The sequence below is a fragment of the Eptesicus fuscus genome, chromosome 6 (genome assembly GCF_027574615.1).
Source record: "Eptesicus fuscus isolate TK198812 chromosome 6, DD_ASM_mEF_20220401, whole genome shotgun sequence".
In the NCBI taxonomy this organism is placed as follows: Eukaryota; Metazoa; Chordata; class Mammalia; order Chiroptera; family Vespertilionidae; genus Eptesicus; species Eptesicus fuscus.
Window position 1 is genome coordinate 73,885,367 of NC_072478.1, and position 13,858 is coordinate 73,899,224.

Below are 13,858 nucleotides of genomic sequence, written 5' to 3' on the forward strand. Positions count from 1 at the left end.
TTTACTGCTGTAACTGATACTCTGCTCTCCCCCAGGACAGCGCTTCCCTGGTGGCCCTGGCACATGGAGACTTTCTGTCTTCTGCTTGTAATGTAGTTTTATAAGTTCTAAACCCTCTTCTACGATGATTCATTCTCAGTTCCTTCTTGGTTTCAATGATTTTTCCTTCCTCCACATCTCAGCCACCATAACTTATACCTTGTCAATATAATTTCTGAAATTTCAATTTCAACTAACCAGATTCTAGCTTTTCAGATTTTAGGAGAGAAAACCCCATTGGTCAAAACTGCTAAAGAACTGTCTGTGGAGCCCCTGAATCCACTTTTCCTTTCCTCATTCCCACCAAGTGTCTGTCTTCATCACTTCACTGACAGTTTCTAGTCCTTCGTGTCAGATTCAGAGGGTCATCATTTAAAAAAAAATTCTCAACCGCAGAGATGTTTATTGATTTGAGAGAGAGAAATTGATGTGAGAAACATCAATTGGTTGCCACCTGTATGTACCCCAACTGGGGATTGAACCCGTAACCTTTTTGGTGTACACAGGATGACACCCCAACCAACGGAGCCACCCGGCCAGGGCTCAGAAGGTCACCTTTGTGATCCTCCTCTTACTTGACATTTCAGCAAGATTCCACATGGTTAATTATTTCCTTTTGGAAACATTTTCTTCACGCAGCCTCCCACCTCCCTAGCTTTTATCTTCCTCATCCTGTCTTCTGAACGTGGGCATGTCCCAGGCCTTCAGCTTTGACCTTCTCTTGTCTGCATCCTGGCCCTGGATGAGCTCACCCAGTCCATGGCTGCAACTAACCTACTGCACTCTGAGGACGTTAGAGTTCACTCCTTTGTCGATGAGCTCAACTTAACATTTACAAAACCAAACTCTTGACTTTTTTTACCTGCTGAAATATATATTTTTTTTTTTTCTCTCCATTCATCACCATCTTTGAAGTCTTGTTTTACTTTCTTGATCTAATTAAAACCTCCTGTTCTCTGAAGCCCCAAGGCTGTTACTGCTTTTCTACTACACTTCACACACCTCAGGTCCTTTGTTCATGTCTGTAGCTACTCCTCCTGTTACTCCCAGCTTCCTGGCTACTCTTCACTTACCAAAAGCTTTGAGATCTGCCACTGTCTTCGTCTACCCACACCAGCAATGATACCACCTTGACACCATCTCTAGAATCTTGTACACTCTCTCTCTTTTAAAAACACCTCCTGACTGCACATACCTCTTCCAGATATTGTCTGCCCTCTTCACAGCAAAACCTCCCTAAGGTTTGAACTGCAGCCATTATCTCTTCTTTCTGCTTAACCTTTCTCATCATATTTCATATTCTCATTTGAGCTGTTGTGGAACAACAGTTTAAGATTTTTGGCTTATCTCTTCAAATTCAGAACAGACTTGCCCACGGTCTCAAGATGCCTCGGAACAAAGAGAAAAGGTCCTGAAGAACACATTAGGCCTAGGAGTGAAGCTTTACAAAAACTTCAACTCAGCTTTGATTCAACTTAGTACTTGGTAAGATTAAAAGATTAATTCTCTATTATTTCTGCCTAAAAAGGAAATGGTAAACTTTCTTTGGTGGATGAGAGCCATCTAAAGTCTCTAAAATATTTTATATGGAATGTTGTTGTGCTCACAAGAAAATTACTAGGCTTTCCAAGATACAGACTATATGACTGAAAACAACATTAAAAAACCCCCCACAAACAACAGACCTCCAGGTGATCTATAAAAAGGTAATTTGGAATTAAATAGACATTCTAAAGTAAAAAATGTAATGCCTGAAATTAAGAGCTCAATAAATAGGTTTTAAAAAATCCATATTAGACACAGAAGATAGAATTAGTGAACTGAAAGGTTGATAGAACATATCCAAATTGAAGCACAGAGAGCCAAAAAAGGATGGAAAATGAGAGTGAAAAAGATAAGTGAGATACAATGGAAAGGTCTAATTTTTTTTTTTTAAACAGTTCCAAAAGAAGAGGCAAGAGAGAATGAGACAGCATACTATTTGAAGAAATATATCAATCCATATATTCAAGAAACCCTAAAAACCCCAAATCAAAATAAATACAAAGAACACATTAGCTGGCACATCTTAGTAAAACTGCTAAAGACCAAAGAGAAAATCTGAAAGTTAGTTAAAAAAGTGATATTACCTTCAAAAGATTGACAGTTGACCTATTAACAATAAGAATGGGGAGATAATGGAGAAGCATCTTAAGATGCTGAAAATACATAATTGCTAATAATGTAGAATTCTATATCCAGTGAAAATATACTTTAACATTATTTGTTCTTTATGTAGTTTTGTTTTCAAACAACCCAAAACTCTGAGACTCTGTTGCCAGCAGTCCTGCACCAAAAGAACCATTAAAGAACATTTTCAGGTAGAATGAAAATGATCCCAGACCTAACTATATACTTCAGAGGAATCAAGAGCAATGGAAAAGGTAAATATGTGGGTGAATATAAATGACTATCAACTGTACAAACTAATAATAGGCATTTCTTCAGGGGTTAAATTATATGTAGATTTAAAATTCATTCCTACCATAATGCAAAAGGTTGGAGGGAGGGTTAAATTAAAAGAGTTAGTTGTTCTAAGGTTCTATCATTTATGGGGAAGTGAAGTAATTTGTATGAAACTGTATTGAGGTAAGGATGCATGTTGTAATCTCAATGGTGGTAATAATAATAATATAAAAGAATGAATTGTCAACAAGCGAATAGAGGGAAAATAGAATAATAAAAGTGTTTGACTAATTCAAAAAGTAAAAAGGAGAGAAAAGTAACATAAACAGGTCAAATTAAAAAACAGTATGATACTAGATAATACTATGTAAATTAATTATATTAAACATAAATGGATCAAATATTCCAAATTAAAGACCAAGATTATTAAACTAGATAAAAGCTGAAAGACTTTATAAAAGAGCATCTTTAATACCTGGACATAGAAAGGTTGAAAGTAAAAGGATAGGAAATTACACCATGACAACACTAATCACAATAAATCTGATTTAGCTATACTCAGACTAAATAGACTTTCAGGCAAGAAGCATCATCATAAATAAAGAGGAATATTTTATAAGAATAAAGGAGTCTCCCCCGCCCCTCCCCAGGAGGTATAATTTTAAAGCAGACATGGATAGAACTACAATCATGGTGGGAAATTTCAACATACCTCTCAGCAGCTGTTAGGCTAAGTGGACAAAAAAAACCAAGCTCCAGGTATTTCAAATTATTCAGAATATGTTCTCTGGCCAGGGAAATCAATAGCCTCCTATTGTATTTGCCAGAGAAAGCCACTAACTTGGTTATATCCAACTTTCTCCATACAATAAGTCTGTACCAGGGCAGCTAAACATTGCTGGGAAAAAAAGATACAGCCTTGCTCATTGACCTCACTTTAAATTTACATCCACAATCCTTATGTGGGCCTTCACGATTACCCAGAAGCCCTATCACATTTCCTGGGTAAATTCAATCTCACATGCAACTTTCACCTCTCCTCCAACCTCGGTGATAATTTTTCTTATTCCCTGAGAAAATTAAAGCAACCAGAAGAGAGAAGTTCATCCAGTTACCAGCCCCCATATCAGGTATTGGCACCGGTACCTGTGTACTTTCTTCCCTCCTCTTACAATGAAAGGATGTGCTTCTATCTGAGGCTAGCATCTCCACTTGCATGCCCTGGATTTCACTGATCCCTGCTCACTTCCATGAGGCAGAAGAATTCGGGGAGCAACTCTCCCATCAGCATATCAATGCTATAATGTCACCTATGCTAAAAATAAAGTTTTTTCCATATCCTCTTCCTGCTTCTGCCTCATTTGTCTGCTTGTACTCACCTTTACAGCAAACCTCCACAAAATGGTTGCCTAGATTCACCATTTCCACTTCCTTACCGTGCTAACTTGGATCTGCTCCCTCAGGCTTGCATTCCACCATCCTCTCTGTTCCTGCCTGCCAAGGGGATCCACATGGTACCAAATTCAGTGGTCAGTTTTCATAACATGCAAATGCTCTCTGCAACATTTGATACCACTGACCACTAGCTCTCCCTTAAAACATTTTTCTGGGTTTCTGGAATACCCCATCTCTAATTTTCTTTGTTCCTTTCAGCTACTTTGGGTCTTCTTGTTGGATTTTTTCTCTCCTTTGTGATCTTTAAGTGTTGGAGTGCTCCAACCTGTACCTCTGCTCTGTCTATACTCCCCTTAGTGACTTCTCATCCAGTTCTCTGGATTTAATATGGTTCATATGGTGATGATACCCTCATTGACATCTCCAGCGTAGACCTCTCCTTTGACTCCAGACCTGTTTATCTGTTTACGTGATATATACATCACCTGAAACTGAACAGAGCCAAAACCGATTTCCTAATTTTCTCCCCTAGCCTTGCTCAAAGTGTCTCTCATAGTACATCAGTAACATATTGCTATAGTAACATATTATCACATACTTATTGGCTTAAAGCAACACAATTTATTCTCTTACAGTTTCTACAGGCCAAAAAAGTCTGAAATTAATTTCATTGGGGTGAACCAACATGGCTCTGTAAGGCAGTGCTCCCTCTATAGGTCCTAGGGGAGAATGCATTTCCTTACTTTCCCAGCCTCTAGAACTACATTCTTTGGCTCATGGCCCATTCTCCAATCTTTAAAGTCAGCTATATGCCATTCTGCCCCAGTGCTCACACTGCCTCCTCCTTCTCTGCAGAACTTCTTCACATTTTTATCCCTGCCTCTCTCTTATAAGGATATGTTTGCTTGCATTTAGGGATCACCCAGATAATCCAGGATAACTCCCCATTTTAAAATCCTTAATTCATTATTATCTGCTAAATTTCTTTTGCCATATGAGGTGACATTCACACATTCTGGGGATTAGGATGGGGGCATCCTGGGGCCAGCCCACCACACATAGTAAATGGCATCTCCATTCTACAGTTGAAGTTAAAGCAAGGAAACAAAGGCTTCTGTTCTCTCAAACCTTACATTCAACCCAGCAGAGAATCTTCGGGGCTCCCTGTTTAAACTACATCCCGATCGGATCACTTCTCACCACCTCCACTGTTGTCAACTCTTGCCTGTTTCCTTTCAGTGACCACACCCCTGCTCTCTCTTCCAGTCCTTTCTTAATACAGTAGCCAGACTGAGTCACCCCCCTGACTAAAATCCTTCAGTGGCTTTCCATCTCACTGCTTCTACCTCATTAGCCTTTGTTCACCCGGGACTTCCCGGCACCCACTCTCCCCCTTATCGCTGGCCTTCCCTCTGTTCCCAGGATCGGAATCCCACTTGGCATTTAGATCTCAGATTCTCTTCCTCTCCAGAGCCAACTTAAAATCATCTTCCAGTTCCTCTATCACATTTCACCTCTAGTAACATAGCACTCACTATTTAAAACTCCCTAACATTCTGATTTATGGCCTGTTTCCCCAACTACGATATAAGATCTAGAACTTCCTTGCTCACTTTTGGCTGTTTTCCAAGCACCTAGAACAGTGCATGGCACCTGCTAGGCAGTCAAGACTTGCTGAAACACCACTCATGAGCCTCCTTTGCTTTCCCCCTCCGGCCTGACCAGCCCTCACAGTAGCCGGAGAGGGTGCAGAAAGCAGAGAAGACTTGGGCAGGCTGGCCCCACTCCCTTAGACAGGCGTACCTGTAGGACTTTCTGGGCTTGAACGTCGACCACGAGGACTCTGTTCAGTGCCGGTTGGGCCACGTAGATGTACCGGTGCCTGACGTTCACTGCCGACGCCCACTGGCACGGCTGGGTGGCGTCTCCTTCCCCGTGAGGACAGATTTCTTCCTGTGAAGGAGATAGGCTACCATGTATATTTCTTATCTCTCTCCCCTGCCCCCCCTCCCCACCCAGACCTCTCGGGATTCCCTCTCCCCTGTCTCTCCTCAGTCCCTTTCTTGCCACACTTAGAATCCTTTGGATTCACAGAACATGGCACACAACCTTCCCACCTCATCAATTTCCCCTCCCCCCACTTCTTCTGCAGCCTCTTAATCAGCAGCTTCCAGGGCCATAGTCTTCCACTCTTTTGTGCTACTTTCTCTTTGTCCTCATAGCCATTATTTAAAAAATGTCTCTTAATGGCCAGACTTCTGAACGAATTCCCTACACTTTTCTGCTTCCTCACTTCTCATATGCTCCTTAACCCTCTGCTGTAGAACTCACCACAAAGCTTGGAGTGTTCTCACCAAGGTCAATGTTGACTCCTCAGTTGTAAATTAATCCCTGGCCATAATTTTATTCGAACTTGGGGCACCATCTAACTACTCCTTGGTTCTTCTTCCTCCATTCCACTCCAGTGGCTGGGCCTTTTCTGTTGCTGGATCCTGCAGAGTTCACCCTGAACAACTTTTCTTCTCTAAAGTTAATCTCACCCAAACCTATGGCCTTAGCTACAGTCTATATGCCTACAACTCCCAAATTTACGTCTTTAGCTCAGGCCTCTTCCCTGAACCCCAGACTTATATAGCCAACTATTTAGCTTGACTTGATTGTTTAATGAACATCTCAGACATGTAAGTCCAAAATCAACTCTCAATTTTACCATCAGCCCTGCTCATTCCATTAAAAAAACAACAATGACATCTCCATTGCTTTACTTACTTGGACCAAAAACTTTGAGGCCGCCCTAGCTGGTTTAGCTCAGTAGTTAGACCGTTGGCCCAAGGACTGAAGGGTCAGGGGTTTGATTCCAGTCAAGGGCACGTTCCTTGGTTGCAGCCTGTGCCCTTACCAATTAAACATGCTGCTTCCCGCTGAACAAAGTGGATGGACATCTAACCCAGCAGAGAGGCCGAGAGAAGATGCACCAACTTCCTCCTCACCCAGTAGAAAGAGGGTCATTCCACTGTAACCCTCCCATGGGGTGTTTGGCACTATCCTCCTGCTAGCAAGACTCAGGCTTCCCCTCAGGTCCCCTGTGGTTTTACCTGTGACTAGCTCTAAGTCCATGCAGTTCTCCCCTTTCCCACTGCCACTGGCTTAACCAGGACACCACCTTCCCACCTGGACAATTACAATGACCTCTTCACTCCCTCTGTGCTTCTAGGCCAGCCCTTTTGACCACTGCCCTCACTGAGGTCTTGCAAAACGGAGCCCAGGGATCACGTGTCCCAGGGGTCTTCTCACCTCAATTTCTAACGCACCTTCCACATCCTCTAACAGCACCTACTGGGCAGCTGTGAACTTGGGGAGGCCAGGAACCCATTCATAGGCCTGGGCCTCCCCTCGGGCTTAGTGCACGGACGTGGCTGCCTGATGAAGGAACGGGCATTTACATGCTCAGCCTCGTGTTCCTTGAGCCTTGGGACAAATTTGGAACCACACCACGTGTAGTAGGTGGAATTTAAGAATCAAATGGCACCCGTGGTGAAAGACTGACTTTTAGGAGTTTGTCCGTGTGTGATGCGGAAGGGCTCTGGGCGTGGGAACCTACATAGCTCATGAAGATCTTCTCAGAGGGTTTGAGGTGCCTCTGGATCTCACAGTCCACGGGGTGCAGGATGATAATGCCGTCATCGGAGAAGACATAGAACATGTTTCCCACACTGAGGCCTGGAAGGAGCAAACACAGCCATGGTTATGTTCCTCCAGCAGCTACCGTGCTCCCCCCCATCCCCCAGTGGTGAGGTCACATGCCACATCGGCACACACAAAACCGCAGCTCGGGTGCATCGGGTGCAGGCACGCAGTGCGAGTCCTGGTGGAGGTGGGCGAGGTGAGATGAGCAGGTGGTATGGGGAGCATGGGAGAAGGTGCCCCGAGGGCTGTCCATCAGAACAGCACACAGAGGGCTCTGCAGTCCCCGGGTGTCCTCCCAGACATGCACAACAGACAACTAGAGCTGGCCACCAGCACAGGTTTTCAAATAAACGACGGCCGTGGCGTTGACATACATTTGACCGTTCCTGTTCTGAAGGGCAAAGCCTCCCTGGGTTGTACGTTGTCCACTAAATTCAGGATGGATGAGAGGATCCCCCAAAGCAAAGGCTCTTATTTTGAACACATTTAGGAGCAGCTCCACTTCCTGGAAGGTGGGGCCCTCAGAATGCTGTGGCAGGTGCTCCTCGGTCCAAACGGAGTCCCAGCCTGTCTGTGCCGGCCAACGCCTCCCTCAGGACTGCGGGCCCCACCTCTGCCCCAGCGGTGTCCCTGTGGCAGCTCGCGCCAGGTGACAGAGCCCACAGCTGGTTGTGCCTGCCTGCCTGCCCCCACCCCGGCCCAGGGCTCGGCCGTCTGGGAAGAAAAGGCCTTGGGGACCACCAGCTAGTGTAGCCTCCTTATTTGAAAGACAAAGAAACTGAGGTCCAAGGAGGCCACCTGCCTTTGTGCCACAGTTGGGGTTAGACCCTGAGCCCCTGCTCAGAGTGTCCCCTCACTCTGCCTCTCCACAAAAGGCCAACCTGGCACAGAGATGGGTAAGGCTGGAGTTCTTCCTCCCACTTTCTCCCCACTCTTTCATATATTTTGAAGGTAGAACAATAAAAAGATTTCTATAAGTTCTAAAAAAATGAAATATATTAAATTAAATAAATATGCAGAGAACTCTTTCCTCGCATGCAGAGCGCACCAGTGCATTGATGTGCAGCGCACAGAGGGCTCTGCAGGGAGCCAGGTTAGAGAGCCCGAGTCTCTGCTTAGGGTGCTGTGCATGGGTGGACCCCGCCTGAACTCTGAACGCCTCTTACGTGGGCCTCTGTAACTGCATGTCACACCCCCAGGGCCTCCTGCATTCTCTGGGTCTCGTTGCAGTAACCTCACCTTAGAAAAACACCACCTGTTTTTATTTTATTTATTTTTAATATATTTTATTAATTTTTTACAGAGAGGAAGAGAGAGGGATAGAGAGCTAGAAACATTGATGAGAGAGAAACATCGATCAGCTGCCTCCTGCACTACCCCCTACTGGGGATGTGCCCGCAACCAAGGTACATGCCCTTGACCGGAATCGAACCCGGGACCCTTGAGTCCGCAGGCCGACGCTCTATCCACTGAGCCAAACCGGTTTCGGCAAAACACCACCTCTTAAAAACTTGTCTGGCTAAGTTTTTAGTGAGTTAGAAAACAACAAGTCAGGCGAATACTAGGAATCACCACCCCATTTGCTTCCAATGACTCTGCAGGCAGTTTTCGGGGCATCAGGCCCATGGTGACGGCACCAGTGCCTGTGGCTCCCGGTGAGGACAGAGGTCCCCGAGTCCATGAAGCAGCCTCGACTACCTCTGGTTCTGTGCTGAGAAGGGCTCTAGGCAAGAGGGTTCCTGCCTTGGCGAACAGCCTGACCCCGCCTCTCAAAGCTGGCACGGACCAGGAGTATCTGCCTAGCTGCCGAGGGGAGCCTGGGTGCTGGGCAGCCTGCCCCTGAGAGTCAGACAAGCCATGAGTGCCGGGTCTCAGCCCCCAGCAGGACCTTTGCTTCTGTACCCTCTCCCCTGGCAAACTTCTCACTCACACCTAGGGGTCCGAGGGGGTCAAAGCCCTTGCTCAACAGCAGACCCCAGGAACAGCCTCCTGGGGCCTCTCAGAAAACTGATGGTCGGAAGGACCACCGTAAGATTGAAGGCTTTAATAGAATCCCCATGGGGTCTGCAGCTGTAGCTACATTTCAGGCTGAGCACAGTGCTTTGCTCACAGTTGGCAATACAACATGAGACTAAACAAATACTCAACAATCGACTTCACAGGAGACCCAGCCTCATGATCAAGGCACCTCCCCTGCACCCCCGCAAGCTTCTGTCTGGGCTTAGCTTCTACTAAGGGGGCACCAAGGAGCTTTCCTTGCTTTTGTGTGCTATCATCTCATTTCTCCTGGGGAGACTTGAGAGCGCTCTGTGGTCGGGCAGCTTGCCTCTCTGTTTTGGCCTCTGCATTTCCCTATCTCCCGGCCTTGAGTCTCAGCGGTGACGGGTACCAGCGGCCGGCTGCCCAGGCACGATGGGAAGTGCTTGCTGCTGGGTTGTCTGATATTAGTGCAGCGCCTGCCAGCCCTTGGGCCACATGGGTCTTAAGTGGGCCTCCCTAGCTGGGCTTCACACCCCCAGGGCCCCCTGCATCCTCTGGGTCCCTTTGCAGTGACCTCCTTAGAAAAACACCACCTCGCCCTAACCGGTTTGGCTCAGTGGATAGAGCGTCGGCCTGCGGGCTCAAGGGTCCCAGCTTCGATTCCGGTCAAGGGCATGTACGTTGGTTGCGGGCACATCCCCAGTAGGGGGTGTGCAGGAGGCAGCTGATGGATGTTTCTCTCTCATTGATGTTTCTAACTCTCTCTCTGTCTCCCTTCCTCTCTGTAAAAAAATCAATAAAATACATTAAAAAAAGAAAAGAAAAGAAAAACACCACCTCTGAAAGACGCAGAGCAAAAGCTCTTTGCGTGCTTCATGGCTAGGAGCTAGGGTCAGGCAGCATCCAGAGTCAACTGTCTGCTATTTTTTGAACCATATCAAATTGTCCATAGTAGGCCAGCTTTGATGTATAAAAATGCAATTTTGTATGGCCCACTCTAATGTTTAAAGATTGTTTGCTAATGCAAAATTTAAAAGTCTATTCATTTAAAAATATACATGTCAACAAATATATATTTACAGAAATCACCATAGCTTTCTCCTTCAGCATTTCCTCAGAGTATATACTAAACCCCAACACCAATACCAGCCGCTGGAGAAAAGTTCAAGGCCTGGATCTGATCAGGAGCCCCTGCTGAGTGGGCCCCTCAGTGGAGGTTTCAATGAGCTTGAAATGGAAACTTTCCATTTCTAAATTCTAGTGCATTGGTGACCATTAAAGACACTAGGAGGTTTGAAAGCTGCTTCTCAGGGTGCACCACTTGAGTTGGACTTGGACCTCCCCCTCTCCGGTCTGATTTGGCACGTGAACCCCGCCTGTGGGACTGTTTGGTGCTCATGGAAAGATGGCCTGTTTTGGAACTACAAACACACGTGGCCACAGACACAACACAGAACGCGTGAGCTGGTACCTTCCTCGCGCCAGAGAATGTTTGCAACTGCAGCCGCGGAGAATTGGGAGAGCGGGAGCCGGCGGAGGGGAGGAAAAGAAGAAGAAAGCAGAGTGAGAACCTTCCCCACAGTGTCAGTTCGAGACCATCTGCCATCGAGTGCACAGAACAGCACCACTGCCTGCCCACGGGGGGACTGTGCACATGGACAAACGCCTCCGGGTCTCAGGACCCTTTCAATTCTGAATGAATCCTTGACATCAGGTCCCAGAATCCCAGAAGCTAATGGGGTTTTCTACTTCCCAAGATGACAAAGAGGGAGCTACCTCTCTCTCAGACGTGCAGGATTACTTCCAGGAGAGCTCCGCCTTCCAACTAGGATCCTCCTTATCTGAAACACTTCTGATGACCTCCCGTGCTGGGAAAGACTCAGCTTGGAGCCCGTGACTGAGGGAATGAGACCATGGCCAGCACCCAGGCCCTTGAAGTCACAGCAGCAGACCCACTTGGGGAGCAGTGGCCACCAGGGAGAGCACCCTTAGCACCCAGGTGGGCGGCATCCCCGGATAAAGGTCGGTGTGCACAGCCAGTCCCTGGGCCACATGGGACAGCGGCCCCTGGTGGGTGGATAGTAGGGGGCATTTTGTAGATGAGGGCAGAGGTTCCAGGGCAGGTAGGAAGCAGAACTGGGGCCAGGATATGCGAGCTTCCTTATGGTCCTGGCTCTGTCTGCTGTCCAGAGAGTTCCTCTATGTTTCTAGAGTCATCCAGGTGGCCAGGGAAGGTGTGCTCCCCTCTGGGCGCCCTCTGTCCGCAGGTTTGAGCACAGATGGATATGGGTGTTACCCTGTCTTCAGGGGCTCGTGGTTGACAGCTTTGGCCCTGGTCAGTTACTTCCCGCCCCGACATCCCGCACATCCCACCAGCTCGGTGAAGAGCTCAAAGGCAAGCGTGGACTCACGGGTCTTTCTAGCTGAGTCTTCAACGAAGAGTGAGGAGATATCTTCGTCCACGCCCACTTCATTTTTGGCAATGCAGGTGTACGCCCCCGTGTCTTCGTAGCGGACGCTGCCGATGTGGAGTTCGCTCCCATTGGCTGCAGAGAGGACAGTGCTCAGCGTGGCCCGCTCAGCCAGGACGCCACTTCCACCCTCCCCATTCTGCTCACAGAACTATGGACAGTGTTGGCATTAACAACACGGAGCCCCTCAGCAGGGCTGAGGGTAGCCAACATCCCGGACGTTCACCCACAAAGGGCCAGAACACCTGAAGGAACTGAGGGTGACCTGGGACCTGACGGACAGCCGCTCGTCACTGCCCTCCGAAAGCCCACAAGACTGTGGGAGCCCAGAGAGCAGAGCAGTCTGGGGCGACATCTGTTCACTCCAACATATCTGACTGAGAACTCAGGCCTCTCATTTCCATCCTGGGGAGAGTGTCAGCCTGAACTTGGTGGGAATAGCACAGACACGGAGGGCGGTTCTTACCCAAAAGGGAGAGCTGTTTAGACATCTGGGCTGAGACATCCAGGCCATTTTTCAGCCAACTGATTCTGGGCATAGGAATGCCCTCTGCGTGGCATCTCAGACTGGCCGCCACCCCCGGCTCCTGTGCCTGGGTCTCCGGGTAGACGCGGATGACTGGTGGCACTGTGGGTGAGAATCGGTGTCGGTAAGAGAAGGCCCTCACCTGGCCTCGGGCCTGGGGTCCAGCCCCGAAACCCTGCTCCAGGGAGGTGAGCTGAGAGGCAACTCCGCACTTCCCTTCGTAAGCAGCTTACAATCATCCTATTCAGCAACTCACGCCCTAAGAGAAAGCTATAAAATGGATTGCAGGCAACAAACACGTCAGGCTTCCTACCCTGTAATTCACGGCTTTCATCATTATTCTAAATATGACCAGAAAGACACCCAAATATTTAATGTGGTTCAGCTGCTACATGTGAAGAGCAATAGCCACTGACATTTATTTCTGAATGAATAAAATTCAGATATATTATTTCTGTTATCAGAAAGCCATTGGACAGAGGCTCATTTCTTGCAGGAAGTGCTTCACAAAGCACTTATGAGCGCTGACTGGCAGGGCTACTCATTATATCCCTGCTCGGGGGCAATCCATTGATTTTCCAGTGGGTCATTTTTACTGCTCCCCTTCTCAATCCCTGGAACACGGGCGAAAGGCAAGTGTGCCCTCCTTAACTCTGACTCGGCCGCGGGCCCTGGCAGTCCAGCTCGGGGCTGGGCGATGGCCCGGCCCACTCACCACATGAGCACGGGTGGGCAAGGCGTCACCCTCCATGGAACGCAGGCTTCTCTTACCTGGGCTGTCTGTGGGGAGGTGCCCGGAAGAAGTGGAGACTGTCTGGAGGACCTTCCATCCTACCCCCAGCTTTGGGCCCAGGAGATAAAATAATTACCATTTTCAGTGGAACTGAGGGCTCTGCCCTACGCACACATTTTACGTTACATACTTTCAACACGGGTTCGTGAGAGCTTACGTAAAGGCACCTGGATATTATACTGAATGAAACAAAAGCCTCACCCTTCTCTTGGAATGATGGGGGATGGATTCTTCCTGAAGTGGGCAACTACTTATCTGGAAGCTCCTATTGTCCAATAAGAGACAGCATCCCAGATCCCAGTGCAAGATGAAGGCAGAGGAGGTGGAAGGTACCCTCGCCTCCTCCTAGGACCAAACTGGAATTACAACTAAAATATAGAGCAATCATCCTGAATAACCACCTGAAGACTAGCTGAAGAGATTTCTTATGACTGGGGGAAAACGGGGACATCAGTAAAAAAGAAAAATCTTATAACCAAGAATTTACAGAAGAAGCCACATTGAGACTATAGGAAGGGCAGA

At 47.4% G+C, this 13,858-nt stretch overlaps 1 protein-coding gene across 1 annotated transcript in view; it reads right to left on the reverse strand.

The window, feature by feature from the left end:
* The window catches only part of FSTL4 (follistatin like 4), a 334,585-nt gene that overhangs the window by 10,651 nt on the left and 310,076 nt on the right, over positions 1-13,858 (reverse strand). Inside the window, exons 9-13 of the mRNA XM_008142339.3 lie at positions 12,484-12,645; positions 11,958-12,092; positions 11,018-11,044; positions 7,481-7,599; positions 5,683-5,832 (exon numbers count right to left, since the gene is read on the reverse strand). Coding sequence (XP_008140561.2) covers positions 5,683-5,832; positions 7,481-7,599; positions 11,018-11,044; positions 11,958-12,092; positions 12,484-12,645 — 593 coding nt within the window. The remainder of the gene's footprint in view (positions 1-5,682; positions 5,833-7,480; positions 7,600-11,017; positions 11,045-11,957; positions 12,093-12,483; positions 12,646-13,858) is intronic.